Source organism: Danio rerio, chromosome 21 (assembly GCF_049306965.1).
Source record: "Danio rerio strain Tuebingen ecotype United States chromosome 21, GRCz12tu, whole genome shotgun sequence".
In the NCBI taxonomy this organism is placed as follows: domain Eukaryota; kingdom Metazoa; phylum Chordata; class Actinopteri; order Cypriniformes; family Danionidae; genus Danio; species Danio rerio.
The window spans coordinates 27219397-27240932 of record NC_133196.1 but is presented as its reverse complement, the minus strand read 5'-3'; the positions used below and the strand labels follow the sequence as shown (position 1 = coordinate 27240932).

At 36.2% G+C, this 21536-nt stretch overlaps 3 protein-coding genes across 3 annotated transcripts; 1 reads left to right on the top strand and 2 right to left on the bottom strand.

The window, feature by feature from the left end:
* Positions 1-935: 935 nt before the first annotated feature.
* On the bottom strand, positions 936-4056 carry cldn28 (claudin 28). Its single transcript, XM_005161279.6, has one exon. It carries the CDS (start codon positions 3962-3964, stop codon positions 3395-3397), a length of 570 nt encoding a protein of 189 aa, XP_005161336.1. The 5' UTR covers positions 3965-4056; the 3' UTR covers positions 936-3394.
* Positions 4057-14907: 10851 nt separating this feature from the next.
* On the bottom strand, positions 14908-15662 carry cldnd (claudin d). The gene has a single exon (NM_180964.2). The coding sequence runs from the start codon at positions 15650-15652 to the stop codon at positions 15026-15028; it is 627 nt and encodes a 208-aa protein (NP_851295.1). The 5' UTR covers positions 15653-15662; the 3' UTR covers positions 14908-15025.
* Positions 15663-18500: 2838 nt separating this feature from the next.
* On the top strand, positions 18501-19576 carry cldn29 (claudin 29). Its single transcript, NM_001017771.1, is given in 1 exon segment — positions 18501-19576. A coding segment is annotated over 1 exon segment (633 nt). The 5' UTR covers positions 18501-18521; the 3' UTR covers positions 19155-19576.
* Positions 19577-21536: the final 1960 nt, after the last annotated feature.

The following is a 21536-nucleotide window of genomic DNA, read 5'->3' as shown; positions in this document are numbered from 1 at the left end:
TCAAAACACTTTTATACAGCTTAAAGTCGCATTTACAGGCTCAATTATGTAATTTTTAGTTATGCAGGTTAAGGTAATTAAGCAAGTCATTGTATAACAATGGTTTCTTCTGTAGACTATCAAAAAAATATAGCTTAAAGGGGCTAATCATTTTGACCTTAAAATGGTTTTTAAAAAATTTAAAAAACTGCTTTTATTCCACCCAAAATAAAACAAATAAGACTTTCTACAGAAAAAAAAATATTATCAAACTGTGACAATTTCCTTGCTCTGTTCATCATTTGGGAAATATTTAAAAAAAGAAAAACAAAATCAAAAGGGGGCTATTAATTCTTTCAACATAGATATTTAACAATAGTTACGATTAAAGTTCTAAACTAGTCAATTTAATGGCAAACAGGAAAATTGCTCACTTATTTGCTTTGAATGTCTTTCCATGAGTCACTGATTATTTATACAATCTTAGGAGTTCTTAAAATGACGATGAAGCTGCTCATTGCATTTAGGTTTCATACCTAAGTGTTGAAACACTGGTTTTGAGTTAGACACGGTGTGGAAAATACTTGCTGTAAACAATACTGAGGAAAGCCTCTTCTTGATGCCGAAAAAAAATCTTTATGACACATTGTATGTCGCCATTTTCTCGTTTCATGCTTTATTTTACATTTTGCACAGATTATTGTTTTATGATGGGTTTGTCTGTCTGTTCTTTGTTTTTCTGTCTGCAAAAAAATATTCAAAAATATAATTAATTAATTAATATGAAACTTTTTGTGTTCTTTTATGAGCCGTTTTCCTCACGGGCATAAAAAGTATGTCCCCACAAGGTCAAAACGTACTTGCTTTGCTATACTTGTGGGGGCCTCTGGACACACACACACACACACACACACACACACACACACACACACACAAAGTAGAAGACAATCAGGATCTTGGGATTTTACTATTTTATGCAAAAAATATATTTATACTTTTTTGCAAAAGAAATGTAATCACAGATGTACAAAGAAAATACATAGTATGATATAATTAATGCTAGATCACCAATCAAATCAGCTGATTTATGACCATATAAATGATGCAGTTTTACAAGCTAAATAACTTTACACTGTAAAAAAAATCCTGGTTGCCTTAAAAAATTTGATTTTAAGCTGAATCAAATTAATATTATGAGTCCATTGAACCTATATTATGTTGAACTGACTTAAAACAGCTTGCATAACTTATCAAATTAAGTTAGAACATTATTAACTTAGCTTAATAAGTTACAATGACCTAAAGCATATGCTGTCAGTACTAAATAATCATTTTTACATTGTACTTTTTAAAGTGAGTAAACCCGTTGCCATAAACCTATTAAAGTAAATGAATTACGTGCATGATTATACAGTTAAACTGTCAGCTTAACCGTTCCAAGTTACAATTGATTACTTGATTATTATTTTTTTCTTTTGGTATACATGACAAAATAATACAGACACATATTACAAATGATCACTGGTAGGCCTACTACATATAAAGCCAGAGTGCATACAATGCTTACTATCAACAAAAGTGCAATATTATAAAGAAAACCTGTTGAGTGATTTTCAATTGTGTTACAAGACGTCGTCACATAAGACCAAAAGTCTTCCCACACTGGGATACAGGGACCTGTGTTTTGTCCTTGTTATTTCATTAATAAAGTAAACATTCACAGGAAGCTGTTTTAGTCATTATATTGTCCCATTATTTTAACTTTGGAGTTTACCAGTTTTTTAAGATGACTCTAGCCGTTACTGAAATCCTCGCCATGATCACTGTGAACTCTCTTTTTGTAATATTTGGCATCTGTTCCCTATTTCCCAGTAAGCTTAACCTTGGTGACAGTGCAGTCGAACAGGTGTGAAGTAAAACCTGTGTAAAATTTTATACTGAGTAAATTAGTTTACTCGATTTTTAAAGTAAAACCAATAATCGCTTTTTACAGTGGAGACATTCATTGAAACAGTTATTGAATATTATTGCATGTAATTCTCAACAAATGTATGTATTTATTTATATACTGTGCTACATCTGATGGTTTTTTCTGTGCAACTAGTAGCCGTTCTACAGCTAAGTGTTTAATCTGAGTCAATATGTCAAAACAGCTGGCATAAGTAGCCAGGGAGGTTTGGGTGGTTTGAAAGACCCATCCCCTTTCCCACAAAGTCCAGGTTTTGACTCCAAACCGAGCACATTTGTCCAATTTTTGACAGTATGCCATCATAAATTGTGAAAATAACCAAGAGAAGAAGACTTTAAGAAGAATAAATAATAAAATAAAGAATGAAAGAAGGTTTTTATTATTTAAATAGGCAATTTATACCTATAGTTATTGGCCTATAGGCAGGGCCAGACAGAATCTGCTGAGATTTTTTGCTATTTCTGGGCAGACTTAAAAATCTGTGGATTTATGCAGAATTAATCTAGGGGTATCATAACTAGTACTTTGCGGGTTGTCAAAGAAAGCGTTACCAATATATGTAATAAAAAAGTAATAGCTTTTAAACTTTTATCTAATGCTTACAATGCAAATCCAATTAGGATCCACTTTACTTGGTAAACAAAGCAAGTCTCACATATATCTACTAAAAGTCAGAAAATATTACTTTACAAACTGTATTGTGAATAAATCATATGAATATTTTCATATTATTCAATAATATTACTGTAATTAATTTGAAAACTGAATAAATATAAATTTAATCACATTTACACAAGTAAATAAACAGAATCAATAATGGGCTAAAAATCTGTGGAATTCTGCATGTGCAGATTTCATGTGGGCCAACCTATAGGCTAAAGTTTTTCATCAAAAACTAGTTTTAACATATTCTTAAGTTTTTGTTGCTTGTTTGTTTTTTTGTTTGTTTTTAATGATGGATGATAATAAATAAGCATTTAAAAATCAGTATTTTTCAATATTTCTAAAAATTCTAATCTCAATACATTACATATAAAACTGTTACAACTTGTGAATAAACATACATTTTTGTAAACAAAAAAATAGTATTATAAGCACTTTGATAAAAATGTAGGAAGTATTTTTGTTGGATCAAAAAATGTGGTAATGAAAAATGTGGTAATGATAACCACCCAACAAGCTAATCCAGCACAAATTAGTGCTTAAAATGTGTTTAAAAATACAGTATTTAAACCTTGAATAACTGTAAAAAGATTTACTTTTAGTAGGCTGGCTACGGGCCTGAGTAAGTACTGATACACAGTATTACAAACAAACATTTGACAGTCTTAAAAACAGCTCTGAAGAATTGGGGGATCCAGAAAAAAACATTTTATCCTCCAAGGAAAAATAGAAACAATCCGGCGTCAAACTGAGTCAGTTGAGTCTTATTAACCCCAAATCTGGTCAACAACATCGGTTGGAGTATGTGCTTAAAAGCAGTCCACCGCCAATAATTAGCAAAAATCCAGCGACCCATCCTATATAGATGCAGGCTCCCAGCTCTCCTTGTGTCCCTGCTATTACTTGAGGATTATAAAAGTTCATGACAATAATAGACGTCTGCCAGCAGACAGCAACAAGGCACATTACACCTCCAACTATATACAATGCGCCAGCTGATATTCCAATGTTGGTCTTTTTAAGTTGATCTTCTCTGTAAAACCGTGTACAATTGGCCCCAACAACCATCATTCCAAAGGCAATTGCACTGACACCGATAGAAGCACAAATCAAACCACGAGCGGCCTGGAGATCTTGAGTCAGTGCCAGAACAGAGTAATACGCCATGCACTGCATGTGGCCAGTGCTTTGCAAGACGCAGTTCATCCACAAGCCTTGCCAGTAGACCTGTGCAGTCACAATGTTCGCTCCGACAAAGGCCGACACTTTCCACATAGGCAAGGCACAAATCAGGATGGTCCCGCACAGGCCAACCAAAGCCAGAAATGCAGCCACGAACTGTCGTGTCCTCATTTTTCATAGAGCGAAGACAAACCATCTGCAATGAAAGGAAGGAAAATGTGGTAGTTGTGCAAGTGAAAGACTATTTACAATGTGAATTCTCTTCCTTGTTGTGCCTCAGGTATTGGTATTTGAAAGCAAAGGGAGGGGAGGAGACCTGTGCTGAGTTTCCTGCTCGACTTGATTTTTCAGCGCTATATGTCCACAAGGATTCATGGACAAAAGACTTTGACCTACTGTATAGTGGGCCGCAATTCAAAACATTACAATCACTAGGTGTTATAGAAAGATCCTCATTTAATAAGGCTAATATCATCCCAAACCAGCAAATAAAGAAAAACCTTTAGGCATGCACTCATTTCTTTTAGAGTGTGTGCTGCTTATTTGATAGCTTCCATAAAATGATCAAAAAGGAATTTAATAAGCAGACCACATTTTATATTAAAGAGCTAGATTTACAATCCCCTCCTCTCTTCTGGTGTGTTAGAATCAGTGTGTGTGTGTTGATGTGTATTGAATGTCTGACCCATTTCAGGAATGCACCAGTGCTCTAGTTTTATAATTAATTAATTTCATGAATCATTCATTAATTACTTTTTCTTTAGTTTAGCTTTTTATTTATCGGGGGTAACCACAGCAGAATGAACCGCCAACTCATCCAGCATATGTTTTACACAGTGGATGCCCTTTCAGCAACAACCCAGTACTGGGAAACACCCACAAACATACACTATGGCCATTTTATTTTATTCAATTCACCCACGCCAACATGGGAAGAACATGCAAACTCCACACACTCTGGCGCTTGAACCAGAGATTTTCTTGAAGTGGAGCAACAGTGCTAACCACTGAGCTACCAGGTCACCCCTATATATAAAGTGTGTTCTCATTAATTTTCATTTAAAAATTCACAGCTGTCAAATTAAAATAACAGTTTTATAGGTTTTATGCTTTAAATTTTGAATTTTGGTTTCCTAAAAGAACCTTTCAATATTTCAAACATGTTGGTCAAAGTCCAAAGTGGATTGTTTTACATGAAATATTACTATTTTGATTTCCACTTTAAAAGAAATTTTGTGGACTTTAATGAGAACAATGATCAACGTTTATTGAACCACTGATGCCAATGGAGCCCTTTCACAAGACTTTTATAAAACGTTTAACGGTCATCATCATGATTTAAAAAAAAAAACATAACATTTATATGCATTTATGTATTATATCATCTTTGGTCTAGTTACAAAAAAAAAGACTCATTAACGCCTATGTGAGGCATTTTTAATGCAGTGTGTAAATTTGATATTTGTCAGTCTCACACTATTCTTTTCCTTTTTCTGAAAGTCTTGATAACAGCATTATAGTGTTTTTCTTTTACTTCAGCAAATATAATTGTAAAAAATAAAATTGTACTTTAACTCTCTGTACTTAACCCAACCATGACGCCTTATACTACTAAGAAACCCAGAAATGTGGAAAGAATGTTTCAATTCTCTAAAGAAGTCTTCAACCATTTTGAAATTTCTTTAGTGCAACCTGAATATTTTGTGGATTTTATAGAACTTAAAACATTAGATGGGATAAAAAGTTGGTTAAAACTCATTGAAATGATTTACTGAATTAAATAATTGAATGAATTGAGTGCCAGTCTGCCCTTTCATATTTTATAATAATAATTATTATTATTATATTTTATTGCAAAATGTTTGTTGCAATATTTAAAATACCTTTTTATCAAACCAGTGGTGTAAAGAAACTAATTACTCAAATGACTGTAATTGAATAGATTTTTCTCAGGAATTGTAATTTAGTAAGTAGTTTTAAAAAAAAATGTGTTCTTTTACTTTCAGTCCTGCAGTCACTGTTTTATTTTCTCGTCTATGGGGATTAGAAAAATCAGTCATGTGATTCCTGTTCAAACAAATCTCACATAGAAGGTATATCGCCTCATAATGAACTACCTCAAAATAGGGTTGATCAAAAGAAATATATTAATGCAATTCAAATTTATAATATATGAATTGATGTTTACTTTAAAGTTATTATAAATATAGAATTACATTGTTCAATGATGATTAAAATATTTTTGTCAAATAATTTTGTGACTAAGAAGTATCGGTTCAGGCACCGTTTTGATTTAAAAGTATCGATTTAGCACCGGTATTGAAATAATACCCAACCCTATACTTTAAAACATGTGCACTTTATAATTGCAGCAAACTGTTTGGAAGCATTAAAAGTGTACAAGATGGCCAAAATCTATACATGCATCGGACAAAGAGACTGTTAAGATGCATGTCACTGATGAGAAGATGACAGATGTTTACTGTATGATGATCGAAATGGCCTTAAACATCCAGCAGGCACAAGATGTCAGAATAAAGTTGTACCCTAGTGTCATGGGGATGTTGCATTTGGTTTTTCCATGAAAATCATGGAAGTGTCAGCATGTGATCCCAAAATGACATTGGATATTTGCTCGACATTGGATTTGCTCACTTTCCAACATCCAAATATCAATGTAATTTAATGTTATTGAACAAATAACATTGTCCTTAGACCCTGGCTAGACAATCTAACCTAATGGTTATGTCTTATGATGTTGTGTGCCTGCTGGGCAATAACTCGATGCACTACAGAATGTTAAGTTTACACACGTGCACAATGTAAAACCATCAGCTTTTAAAAGCGTAATACTCCATACTCTAAAGGGCTACTTTATTCATACTTTGAGTAATATTGACAACAGATACTCTCTCTATTTAAACTACATTTAGGCAAGTATTAGTATTTTTACTCAAGTATGATTTCAGTACTTACCACGAGAGAGAGAGAGAGAGAGAGAGAGAGAGAGAGAGAGAGAGAGAGAGAGAGAGAGAGAGAGAACAAAAAATAAAACTGCATCCCCTGCCACCTAAATTAATCTGGAGTAAAGACAGTCCTGCCCAGTATGAAGCAGAGCTCCACTACACTCAAGTGGAGAACATGATCAATGCATTCATACTGACTTCATTTGGTAAAGAGGAACAAACTATAAATTTAGCAACCGAACAGCTGACCAATATTTTTTCAACAGTTGCCCAAAAAATATTGAGGAAAAATCTGAAATACAAATCTAAAAAAGGAAAAACTACAGCTGGCTGGTTTGACAAAGAATGTCAAAATACAAGAAAAGAATTAAGACAATTGTCAAATAAAAAACACAGAGATCCGACAAACCAACACACACGAGGAAAATACCAACAAACTCTCCAAATGTATAAATCACTATTAAAAGAAAAGAAAGCTGATCACATGAAGTTAAAATTGGATCAAATTGAGGAGGCTATTGATCAAAATTTGTTTTGGGATTTATGGAAAAGATTAAATCAATCTAAAGAATCGAAACAAATTCCCATTCAAGACCCAAAAATCTGGACCAAACATTTCGAAAAGCTATATTCACAAAAAGAATTGAACCAAAAACAAAAACATCTGACCTCCCAATTACATATATTAGAAAATACTATTAAAGATCAGCTAAACCATTTAGATATCCCAATACAATTAAATGAGTTAACAGAAAAATTAAAAACTCTAAAAAATAAAAAGTCCTGTGCCTCAGATGGAATCTCTAATGAGATGCTAAAACACAGCAGTCCTCAATTAAAAAACGCCATCTTGAAATTATTCAACCTCTTGTTAGAATCAGGACATTTTCCAGAAATTTGGAAGGAGAATTTAATTACGCCAATATTTAAAAATGGTGAGAAATATGACCCAAAAACTATAGGGGCATCACAGTGAGTAGTAACCTGGGGAAATTATTCTGCTCTATCATTAATGATAGACTGGTTGGGTTCATCCAGGAAAACAAGATTTTAAATAATTGTCAGATTGGATTTATGCCTAAAAAAAGAACAGCAGATCACATCTACACACTCCAAACACTCATTCAAAAACATGTCCACCAGACCAAACAAGGGAAAATATTCGGCTGTTTCATTGATTTTAAAAAAGCCTTTGATTCGGTGTGGCACAATGGGCTTTTCCTAAAACTCTTACAAAGTGGAGTTGGAGGAAAAACCTATGACATAATAAAGAACATTTATAATGGGAACAAGTGTTGTGTAAAAATAAACAATAAGCTGACTGATTATTTCACTCAGAGTAAAGGAGTCCGTCAAGCCTGCAGTCTCAGCCCGACTCTATTTAACATTTATATCAATGAATTGGCATCAGCACTTGAGAAGTCCTGTAGTCCTGGCCTGAGCCTGGAGGACAGAGAGATCAAATGTCTCCTGTATGCGGATGATCTGCTGCTTCTGTCTCCTCATGAAGAGGGTCTTCACCACAGTCTCTCTATCTTGGTGGAGTTTAGCACAGACTGGGCATTGCCCATTAACATGCAGAAGTCCAAGATCATGATCTTCTGTAAAAAACCTCGTCTGGCTGATAAAAAAAGACACACTTTTAAAATCAGAGGAACAATACTTGACCACGTCACCTCTTATAGCTATTTGGGTCTGACAATCACAGCCTCTGGACACTTCAGTCAAGCTCTAAAAGACTTGACCGCTAAGGCACGCAGGGCTTTTTATTGTATTAAAAAAAACCTTTTTAAGTTTAACCCACCCATTAAACTGTGGCTGAAAATATTTGACACCATTGTAAAGCCAGTCCTGCTGTATGGCTGTGAACTCTGGGGACCCACATTTAAATTAAACTATGAATCTTGGGAAAAAACTCCAGTTGAAATCTTTCATCTGGAGTTTTGCAAAAACATCCTCGGAGTTCACAGAAGCACACCTAGCCTTGGTTGCAGAGCAGAACTAGGCAGGTTCCCTCTGCTCTCAGAAATCCAGAAGAGAGCAGGGAAGTTCTGGCTCCATCTGTCAGACTCCAGCCCAGAGAGCTACCATCAGCAAGCCCTCATATATAGAAATGCACATCCGGCCAGCGACCCCATGCACTATCTGGTGGAAAAACACCAACTAAATTCACAAACCCTGTCCCAACATATAAAGACTAAAGAAATAGAAAAGATTACCCAGGAGGATTATAAACTCAATTGGCAAAATAAAGTACAACAAATAAAAAAGTTAGCGTGCTTCAACCAGATTAAACCTGGTTATGAACTGGCCCCGTATCTGACCAACATTAAGAGCCCCGGTCAGAGAAAGCTGATGAGCCGGTACCGTCTGAGTGGACACAGTCTGAGTGTGGAGACGGGCCGACACAAGCGCAGCTGGAGGAGCCCAGAGCTCAGACTGTGTCCACACTGCCCTGCTGGAGTTGTGGAGGATGAGCTGCATTTCCTCACTCACTGCAGAAAATATCAGAGCATCAGAGAAGCTTACTTCACACAAATGTCTCTGATTCTACCACAATTCCAGCAAGCCACAAATACGGAGAAACTCCATTATATTTTGGGAGAAAATGAAGTGTCTCCACCTAGCAGCACAGTACGTGTCCTCATGCCACCATATGAGAGAAAAAGGCTGAACCCCCTCATCCCTTATTAAAGCTCTCTGTCCTTACCATTTATTATTATATACTTTTGTTAATTCTTTTTTGTTTTTTATTAACTTGTTTATTGTGACAACATATATGTATAATATAACGATATGTATATGTGTTTGTTTATTATTACTTATATTTATTTTATCTATAAGAATGTTCTGTATTTTGTTATTGCTTTGGCAACATTGTGATTTGTTTTACAGTCATGCTGAGAGAGAGAGAGAGAGAGAGAGAGAGAGAGAGAGAGAGAGAGAGAGAGAGAGAGAGAGAGAGAGAGAGAGAATTTTGAATTTTCAACACGCCTTTAATAAACATTTTAAAGACGTTATACAATCAAATGTTACACATAAAAATTAGAAACAGCCTAATGAACCATAAACTCTAAATTTTCATCACAAATTTGACATAAAACTCCTTTGTAACACCAAATTTTTTCAAAACACATAAGATCACCCATTGTTTTGTAATACTGGAAATCAATTAAAATTCTGGATTTCACCAAGTTAAAAAAAAATGTTTTTAAACAGCCACTTGAGTTTTGCTCAATTTGTATTTTTCTAGTGTCATAAATTGCCATTTTTGCTTGACCCAAAAGAAAATTTAATAACTGACAAAAAAAACGTCGTTTACGTGTATACTTATAACCACAAATAAACGTTTCCATAGAAAATGTCTCGCCAAAACAAACAAACAAGTTAGATAAGACCTGAAAAAAGGAACTAAGCCTGTTACATAACATAAAAGCATGATATAGGGTTTCACGTTGAGAACAAAATGGACATTCATCACTATTACCTGGATTTATAATTGAAACAAACGCATTCACAGCTATGGCACCATGCAAGATTCTCCATTGCAAATCCCCCACTTTTTTTGGTAAGGGGGGTTTATACAGAGCTCTCCGCTCTGGTTTAGCATTCTCTTTTAAATGGAGAACAGAGCGCCATGGAGTATCAACCTTATCATTCAGTGACTTCCTATTTAGCAATTTCACACAACTATTATAAACATTTTTTCCAAACTCAGAATTGGTTCCCATTAAAAACAACACATTATTTTGCAAAAAAACACCTTCACACTCCTTAAAATCAGTTGATAAATATAAATCAGGAAAAGGATCATTGCAATTTGGAATGATTAAACCATCAGCATAATTTTCCAACATGTTAGCTTCTTCAGGGGTAAAAAAGGATTTCCACTTTTCAAGTAACTTTGCTACTATTCGTTTGGACCTTAAACCCAAACGATTCGCAACAGGTTCAACATTCCTAAAAGCAGGGCCAGCCAGTTTAAACAAGTGTCCAACAGTTACAACTCCCGCATTCAGAAGAATCTCGTTAACAGAAGGGAGAATCCCCTCATTCGATAAGTCCATTCGAGATCCAAAAATCAAAGGTTCTTGGAGCAACCAAAATAAAGATGATGCATTGCCATGCCTCTGTACTTTAAATAGAGACCAAACTTTAAACATGTTTCGATAAAAAATGGGCAATTTAGACCAGTCCATCTTTTGTGGGTCAGTCCAAAATAAAGATTTCTCAAGGCCCAAATTTCTAAACCCTCGCAAAATAGCACATGCAGCAATTTTCCAACTAGAGTCCACCGGACCAGTCAGAAGTCTTTGAATGAACTGAATCCTGAAAGCTGCAACTCTGCTCTGGATATGCATTAAATGATGTCCTCCTTCTTCTTTCGGTAAGTACAAAATAGCTTTTTGTACCCAATGCATCTTGTCCCAAAAAAAGTCTATCAAAAGTGACTGCAATTTTATTAATAAGTCACTTGGAGGGTCCACACAAATTAATCGATGCCACAGAGCAGAAGCGATTAGATTGTTTATGATCAACACTCGTCCTTTATAGGAAATTTTAGAAAGTAAAAATTTCCATCTTTCAAGTCGACCTCTGACTTTTTCAATAATGTCTTCAAAATTTTTCTGCATGATCAGCTCATCTCCCAAAAACACTCCCAAATACTTAAAACCTTGCTTAGTCCAAGTTAGTCCTTCTGGAAGTTTTGGCTCTGCGTTGTGCCAATTTCCAACTAATAAGGCTTCGCTTTTTGACCAATTGATTTTTGTGGCAGATATCTTTTTAAAATCATTCATTAATTCCAGTAACAAGGTAACATCAATCTGCCCATTAATTAAAACAACAATATCATCAGCATATGCAGACACTTTAAAACAATTTGTACAACTTGGTAGAGATAACCCACTTAATTTCGCTCTTATTTTAATTAGCAGAGGCTCTATAGCTAAAGTATACAACATACCCGATAAGGCACATCCTTGTCTAATGCCCCTAAAAACTTTAAAAGGGGCACATAAATTCCCGTTAAATTTCAAGACACTTTCCACATCGTTATATAAAGCTTTTAACATAGATACAAACTCATTGTTAAAACCAAAGGCTGTTAAAGTGTTCCACAAATATTTGTGCTCAACTTCGATCGAAAGCTTTTTCTTGATCAAGAGAAAGAAGGCCAAAATTCAAATTAAAAATTTTTCCAATATCTAAAATGTCTCTGATAAAAGAGATATTATCAAATATTCGCCTTCCTGGAACACAATATGACTGGTCCGGATGAATGATATGGCTAAGGACATCACTTAGCCTGTTAGCTAAAACTTTAGAGAGTAATTTATAGTCAGTACATAACAGGCTAACAGGCCTCCAATTTTTAATATCATTAAGATCACCTTTCTTGGGTAATAAAGTAAGCACTGCCCTTCTACAACTTAAAGGTAATTGTCCATATGCCAAACTTTCATTTATAACTTGCAATAAGTCCAAACCGACTTCTTTCCAAAAAGTCTTATAAAATTCGGCTGGTAAGCCGTCAATGCCAGGGACTTTATTACATTCCATACTTTGAAGTGCTTTTTGTAATTCTTCTAGTGTGACAGCCTTCTTTAACTCAACATTAAAATCTTGAGGAACTTGGGGTAAATTGTTAAAAAAATCACTTGTATCTGATTCATCAGAAATGATCTCACTCTTATAAAGGTCTTGATAAAAATTAACTGCCCTTTTTCTTATTTCAGAAGATTCTGACAGCAAAATTCCGGTCTCAGAGAGCAGGTTATATATACATCTTTTTTGCCCATTCTTTCTTTCTAGATTAAAGAAAAATTTGGATGGTGCATCCATCGACTCGATATTCTGAAATCTTGACCTGACAAGAGCTCCTTGAGCAGTCAGGTCAAGTAAATTGTTTAGAGAATTCTTTTTTTCTTTAAAATTCCTTATAAAACCCAAGTCTCCTGAAGCATCTGCTTTTTCTTGCATGGCTTTAATTTCATTCTCTAATACTTCAATTGTACTTTTCCTGTCCTTTGTAACATTAATGGTGTATTGCTGGCACAACTGTTTGACTTGTGTTTTTGCAAAATCCCACCACTGTTGTATGGAGCAAAAGGTTGATTTTGTAGACTTAAAGTTACTCCAAAACTCCTTGAAAATATCTTGAAATGTACAGTCACTTAGTAAATTAGTATTTAAATGCCAGTAAGCACTTTTTGGCCTAAACTGGCCCATAGTAACAGAACATTTTACTAAGCTATGATCGGAGAAGCCAACAGGAGAAATAACACATTCTTTAAATAAATTAAGTTGGTGCCTATATCCATAAAATCTGTCTAACCTGGCTAAAGATAATAAATTATCATAAGTGTGTAGCCAAGTATACTGTCTTTGATAAGAATTAAAATTCCTCCATATATCAGTAATATCATTAAAATCATCTGTATAAGTCTTCTCTTTAAGAAAAGTTTTAATTTCGTGTGCAGTATAGTTCTTGCTAGAATAGCCGCTCAATGGTAAACTGAAACTGACGCTACATTCAGAGAAATCACTTTCGCTTTCCGTGTCTGTTTGACCCGGTTCATCACCAGCACCTCTCTTTGCTCGCTCATTTAAAGGACACTGTTCCCGCCTACGTTTCTGAGGTGTTTTAAATAAATTGTCATCCAACTCTGCTATCGCACCTTCCCGCTGATCAAACAATTCACTCACCACAGCTTCCGCAGCGGTTGAAACGTTCTCAACTTCATTCATTTCATCACCCGTGACAATCATATCTTCTTCGTCCACAGCTCTGTCCACTGATTCCCTTTCTTCAATATTCCCAGGCTCAGTCAAAACAGCAGCTGTCTGACCTGAGCTTGGTCCAGGTGCTTCCTCTTCTACAACCTGCGCCGCAGCGGTCTGATTTTCCTGACGCGCGTCACTCTCATCAGTCGCAACCGGTAAAGTTGCCTCATTTGATTTATTGTCCACCTTATTGGGACATCCGCGAATTAAATGCCCGTAACCGCCACAGTTAAAACACTTAACGTTATTTGTTGTGGCGAAAATAACATAAAGTCCTCATGTCGGAAATTTAGGGACAAGTCAAGTTCATCAAGATGTTCTTGCAAAACCATGTACACGTACCGTCTAAATGACACAACATGTTTTAGGAGCGGCGATTTAGTTCCGATCGGGATCATTTTAATAGGTGAAACTATTTTCCCATAACGCTTAAGTAAGTTTGTCAACACTTCGTTAGGGATAAAAGGTGGCACATTCGACAACGTTACTTTTTTTGAGGGTGTAGACAAAGGAAGCACCGGTGTAAAAATACCGTTAATCACTATTCCATTTTGAACTAACAAATTAGCTAGATCAACAGTTTTCACAAAAACAACAACAGCGCCATTCATTCGGGAAGCTGATAAAATATTATCATGCCCGACTTCTTCCCCCACTGCTAAACCACATTCTTCAATACTAGCAGTTGAGTCTATTTTCACTCCGTGACGTCTTGTCAACTCATTAAAACTTCCACTACCTGGGGCAGCCATACTCTCAACAGGTGAGAGCAGGGACTCCCCGGCTCAAACCAACACTCACTTCTCTAATCCAAAAACATAAAATAATACTTACTAACAATGTAAGGAAACAAAACAAACTATAATTAACGCTAACAAAAAAAAGGAAAGCAGCAGGTAAAGATAGAGAAGTATAGACCACACTAGTGACCACTTAAAATGGTCACTAGTCATGCCAAAGCAGTAATAAATCCAAACTTCTAAAACCACTGCAGGAATTCAATTCAAAAATTAAAGCTTCTGGAAATGGGAAGATGCACTCCAACTGTTAATGTTAGTACAAAAGCAAAACCAAAATACTTTTAGCAGAGCTCACAGAATAGGCATATTGCTAAAGCATATAGACTGAAAGATTCCTCAAATAAGTGTAATAGTTACTATTTAAAAGTAGTTAAATAGACTTTAAATATTGTTTTTCAACAATTGTGAATTTACCAGCATGGCAGTGTAGTTAAATTTAAACCGTTAAGCATGTTTTCAGAAACACGTTACCAGATCAAATTGAACCAAATCACTTAAGCCTGTTCTGACTTTTGGAAACGGAGCAACTTCACTTAAAATAAATCCCAAGAGACAAATATATAAAAATCATTAAGACGTTTATTAAATTAAAAACGGTCATGCAAGACCAGAAAGTAAAACATAAAAATCTCTTCCTACACAAACAGGAGACGATAACACTAGTCCAGAAAGTCGGTGCGTCACACATAAGCTCCTGGAGCAGACCTGGGAGCAGAGTACTTAACAGAATAAGCGCGACCCTCGTTCTTCGGGCACTGGCAGCAGAGCAGTGCTCCGCCGAGCAGCAGCAGACCGGACGCGCACCAGCCGATGAAGAGTGACGCTCCCAGCTCCCGTTTCTGAGCATCGGACAGGGTGGGGTTGTAGAAATCCTTGATGACGGAGTTCGCGGACCAGCACACCGGGATCAAACAAAGAATTCCACCAACCAGGAAGAACACTCCAGCGGCGACCACGACTTTAGCCTTCGCGTCCTGGTCCTCAATGCAGTTGGTGCACTTTCCTCCAGCGATGGTCAGGAAAACGCCCATGAAAGTGACGATTATGGAGATGACCACGAGAGCTCGGGCGGCCTGGAGGTCTTGAGGTAGAGCCAGCATGGAGTCATAAACCTTGCACTGCATCTGACCTGTGCTTTGCTGCACACAGTTCATCCAGAGGCCTTCCCAGAAAATCTGCGCGGTCACGATGTTGTTGCCAATGAAAGCCGTCACCTTCCACATGGGCAGCGCGCAAATGACGATTTCACCCAACCAGCCGATGATCGCCAGGACAGTGGCCAGAAGCTGAAGCCCAACAGATGCCATTGTAGATTTTGATAGTGTAAAGAACCCGACTCTATCTTTCGAGTAGACGGCACGATTATTTATAGTGGCCTTTGGAGGTTGGGTTTTAATTAATGGGATTGGATGCAGCTGGTGGTGGTTCACGCGCTCGTTGCCTAATTGATTTCACGTACAAGCTCTTCCGAATACTAACTAGCTCGGTATTGCAACTGAAGACTTTTTTACAGTCAATAAAGATGAAAGATTTGTTTAACAAATATAATAAAATAATAAGTATAAAAAGGTGTTTAGTAGGTAGTGAATGGGGTGCAGATAATTAGCTTTAAAGGCCATTTATTGTTGATTGATTAGATCTGTGTTAGATTATGGTTGTGTGGTATACTGGGTCAGCAGCAGAGACATCTCTGAGAACATTAGACAAAAAAAAAAACAACATGAGGTATAAGATTATGTAGAAGAGCAATTACATCTACACCAATTGCAGTACTACAAATTGAAATGGGGACATGTGTATAGAAATAAGAAGAGTTCAGTTATCAGTTATTGGGTAAATTTGAAAGGTCACAGTCAAGAACATCCAAAAAACACTAAAGTCATATTTGGGGAAAAGAGAGGAGGCAAAATAAAAGTTTTGCATAGACTTTTAAAAAAGCAACATAAATCTATGTGAGTCATTTGAAAATTAGTCCTACTGTAGGCTACCTTTGCCAGTAATTAAATCATGGTTACGAGACACAACAGTATACGCTATTAGAGAAGAGACAAGGATGAAGAATGTAATTTGTTTATATTTGTTTTATAAAAAATATTGCTAATATTGTTAATCTATTCTCAAAGTTGGGTTGGGAGCTGGGTTTGTTCTACGCAAGCTATTATGACTTTCACCTTAATATTTTAGCGTATGTATACCTGGCTGAATTGCACTGTAGGTGGTGAGAACGAGTCTTCCAATGAAAGATGATAAGATGATGATGATGATGATGATGGTGATGAGTCTTTGTGTGTATTCCTACTGTGAAATTACTGCATCAAATGTGACGTGCTTACATGGATGCAGTTCACTAGTGAATCTGATCAATGTTAGCTCCACATCTAACTATCAGGCACCTTTAGAGTTTATGCATTTGAGTACAACATATACAAATAAAATGGACCGAGTACTTTTTAAAATGAATGATGGTGAATGAAAGTCCAACCGGTGAGCCATCTGACAAAAAAAGTGACCTTCTGAATCAAATCAGCAGGATCTGGATCTTTCACTAACTTTGAAGACACTATTGGCCACACTTAAATGGACATGACCTGTAATCTAGTTATTTTAGCTGGATTTAGCTGGTCATTTATCAGCCTGTCCAGCCAAGACAGGGCTGGAAATGGCTGGAAACCAGCCTGGAAGTGGCCAAAACCATGTTCAAGTGTTTTTTAGTGCAAAAAAAATGTTTTTTAATTTTTATTATGTTTTTAAATCTAAATGATCTTTTGAAGAACCTTTAATAAAATGTTTTTAGGGAACAATGCAGGTTATTCTCTGGTAACACTGTGAATCACTCTTTTGGTCCTTGTTTTTTTGTTAATTGTGCCATTTAAATTGTGGTGAATTTGCCCTGATCTGATTCTGAATGCAATCTGATTGTGATCATTTAAATTTTTTTATGTATTTTTAGAAAGAATCATCTTCATCATTACAGTATGATGACAGTCTCCCAGAGTTTGAGGAAATAAAAATGTAAAGCAGAACAGAATCTTCATCAGTCATGAAAAATCTTGTCTACTTTACCAAACCCACCCTGAGCCACATGCTTTTTTCTTTCAGAGGGTATTTACCAAAGCCGGCAGTGTCAGTGAAGAGGAAGAGCAAGATATTTGGTGTGTAAAGACAACACTGATAAAGTAAAGGTAATTGTCATGACATTTTGTTGTTTTTATGTAGAAGAAATTTATTGCTGTCATTTTACCATGATGCAAAATAGTATTGCTTCATTTGTGTAAATTTACAGTAATCTACATTAAATTCAAGAATATCTATTTATTTACTAAAAAATTCACTTTCATATTTGACCATGGACTACTGAGGAGTCAATAACTAATACTAGTTCATTTTAAGAAACTGAGATTATACATACATAAAAGCTGAATGAAAAAAGCTTTCCATTTCTGTGTGCTCTGTTAGGATATAACAATATTTGGCTGAGATATGCAACTAATCTAGAATCTGAGGGTTTAAAAAATCTAACTATTGAGAAAATCCCTTTAAAAGTGTCCATTTAGCTTTTAGCCATGGATATTACTAATCAGAATATAGGTTTGGATAAATTTAAAGTATGTTTGTGGACCAGGGTCACATTATTCAGCATGTTATCAAGTTTGTATTTATATTTAAATACTTTAATGCATTCAGGGAACATACATATTAAAAGCTGCAACAACCAATAACCACTGAATGTGTGTGGTAAATATGAGGAAAATTAAAAAGGCTGTGATAAAATTACTTGATTGTTAAACCTTTTATTATTTTTTACCCTTTTATTTTTTATTGTTTGAAATTTTTGCTTTCATTGAGAACAAGTAAACAGAACCATTTCATGTGTCTTAAACATATACATGCCACAATTATTGAGAATTGCCTCTCACTGAACTCATATCACCACATTGTTTTGAAACTTTTTTCACATATTTTACATAAGGGTTATTTATAGGCATTTATGGCAATAACTAAAGCCGATAAATAAATAAATACATATAAAAAAAGGATCTGAAGGAGAGTTTATGTGACCAGAAAAAGTCTCTCTTTGATAGTTCGGTTGTTCAAATCCCACCCCGAACAGTTGAGTGGGTCTTATATAACCCCCCACTCGTGCAAAATACAGTTAAATGAAAGGAGCGGGACAAAATGGCATCTTTGGGGATGCAGATTTTAGGAGTTGCCCTGTCGTTTGTTGGGACGCTTGGGTCGATCATAACCTGCGTCCTCCCTATGTGGAGGGTCACAGCCTTCATTGGCAACAATATCGTGACGGCGCAGATGATCTGGGAGGGTTTATGGATAGTCTGTGTGGTGCAGAGCACTGGTCAGATGCAGTGTAAACTCTACGAGTCGATGCTCGCGCTGGAACCGGACCTGCAAGCCGCGCGCGCTCTGCTCGTGGTCTCCATCCTGCTCTCAATACTGGCTGTTCTCCTGGCGGTCGTCGGAGGCAAATGCACCACCTGCATCGAAAATAAATCCGCCAAGGCAAGAGTTGTCGTATCTGCAGGGGTGATTTTTCTACTCTCCGGACTGCTGTGCCTCACTCCTGTCTGCTGGACGGCGCACAACACAATTCGGGATTTCTACAACCCGCTGCTACAGGACGCGCAGAGGCGCGAGCTCGGAGCTGCGCTCTACACCGGCTGGGGCTCCGCGGGGCTGATGCTCATCGGCGGAGCAATTTTGTGCTGCCAGTGTCCTGCCAAAGACCAGCGAGCGTTCGTGGCCAAATACCCGGCACCGAAATCAAACGGATCGGACAAAGAATTTGTATGAAGGACATTTAGGGGACGATCAGAACTTTGGTCGAAATGTGCCTTTTATTGGTGTTGTATCGAGCATGCTTGTCGTTTTTATATAGCTTATGTGTTTTTTAGTTTTAATATAGAACAGAAAAAAACTTTACAATAAGGTTTAATTTGTTAACATTAGTATAATTAATCACCAACTAACAAACTTTTACTTAAAATCAAGTTAGTGCTGTTATAGTTATGTTAAGTAAATGTCCTGTTAAACATGCACTTGAACATTTTAATAAACTAACCTAGCAAACTTCATGCAAAAATGTATTTCGAATTTTTAGATAATGCATCCACTTATGTTAACACAAACTTTATTGATATCTGTTATACCATTTTATGCACCTTTTTTTTCTAACTAATTGCACAAAGCAAAAATAAACCTCTGTTGAAATAACAGTCAAGTGACAATCTTTTTTTGTTTTTAGTTGGTAAAATACATTAGATTTAGTGCATACAATCATTCAGCTCCTTTATATATATATATATATATATATATATATATATATATATATATATATATATATATATATATATATATATATATATATATAATTAAAATAAAATCAGCCTCTTTGAGGTCAAGTTATTTTCATTTAATAGAATTGTACTGTATATTGGCCTGTTAATGTTAGATTTTATTTTATATCCATTATTATTTTATAAAATATTTATGAAACATCTCATTTAGAAACAGTGTTTATTTACTTATGTAAAAAATCAAACATTAATTCTGCATTTCATAACCAAAATAAATATTTTGGTTTATGAAACAACACATGCATTTTTAAAATAGAGTTATAATATTTTTTAATAATTTCAGGAATTCTTTCTTGCACTGATCTAAAAACACTATTTGCTTACATCTCTAGTTTTGCTTGTCCTAAACAGAGTGCTGTTATACACAACTGTATAATTAATTCTTCCTCTTGTTTACTTTGCAAAGAAGTTGGAGTGCAAAGAGTTTCTCCTTGACAACGGTAATAACTTATCCATTGTGTGCAAGTGTAATAAAAACAGCAGCACAAAACAGCAGCTGTAGGATGGTCAACAGAGAAGCGCTTGCTCACTGTATGTAAATAGATCTGTATTTTAAGACATTCATAATCAATCAAACACTAGATTTTTAGATTTTTTATTGCATACAAACAATAATTCACTTTCACATGCATCAACTCAGTCATTTTCAAGCATTTAACCAATGACAGCAGTAATTTGCATGTTAGCCAACTGCAGGCACACAGTAAATCCATTAGCATTCGCTTTGAGTCATTCTTTACAGTAAGTGCCTCATATCTTCAACTTACGCTCATTTTCTTACACGTAGTTAATTGTTGGGGTCATAGATCTGCCATGGGTGTACTTGGCTGCAATGTAGGGCCTTGTATTATTGGATGGGCAGTTCCAACAAAGTAACCCACCGCCCAACAGCAAAAGGCCTCCAGACCCCCAGCCTATATAAAGACAGGCTCCCAGCTCCCGCCGCTGGGATGCTGTTAACAAAGGGTTGTAAAAGTCTCTAATAAGAGTGTGCGCTGACCAGCAAATAGGTATCAAGATGAGCAAACCAGCAATGATTAAAACCACCCCAGAAAAGATACACGCTTTTGCTTTTGCTGCTTCGTCTTCCAAACAATTGGTACACTTCCCACCAACCACAGCCATGAGGAACCCAAAGATGCCCACCATGATGGAGATGATGACCATGGCTCTGGAGGCCTGCATGTCTTGTGATAGAGCCAGCATGGAGTCGTAGACCTTGCACTGCATCTGTCCGGTGCTCTGGACCACGCAGCTCATCCACAAACCCTCCCAGATGATCTGGGCCGTGACGATGTTGGCGCCAACGAAGGCTGTGACTCTCCACATGGGCATACCACAGGCGATGATGGTGCCCAACCAGCCTATCATGGAGAGCATGATGCCCAGGATCTGGATGCCTTGAGATGCCATCGCCGCCGGACACAAATCACTTCATGCGTGACTGAACGAAAGTGTCTGAGGGGGTTTTATAGCACGAAAACCTTGGGCGGGGTTCAAGACAGAATAAAAAGAAGTGGAGAATAATGGATATTTGATATTCTTTGGCTATTGTGTATGGGGTTTAAAGAGATACTGTATGTAGACAACATGAGACACCTTCTGGCAGCTCAAAAAAGTAATGAAGCAGCTAATATATGTGTTGATGAGACAGCTAAATCAAATCAAATCACTTTTATTGTCAGATCATCAGCAGCATGTGGGCTATGATGAGTGAAAATCTTAGGTGCTAGCTGCAAGCAGTGCAAAAAACGACATACTCCCCAAAAACAAAACAATATACATTTAGCAATATTGACAGTATTACGAATATGACAAA

Bases quoted from the DNA above. Each gene is read 5' to 3' on its own strand.
- cldnd (NM_180964.2), bottom strand. From the start codon at position 15,652: ATGGCATCTGTTGGGCTTCAGCTTCTGGCCACTGTCCTGGCGATCATC.
- cldn28 (XM_005161279.6), bottom strand. From the start codon at position 3,964: ATGAGGACACGACAGTTCGTGGCTGCATTTCTGGCTTTGGTTGGCCTG.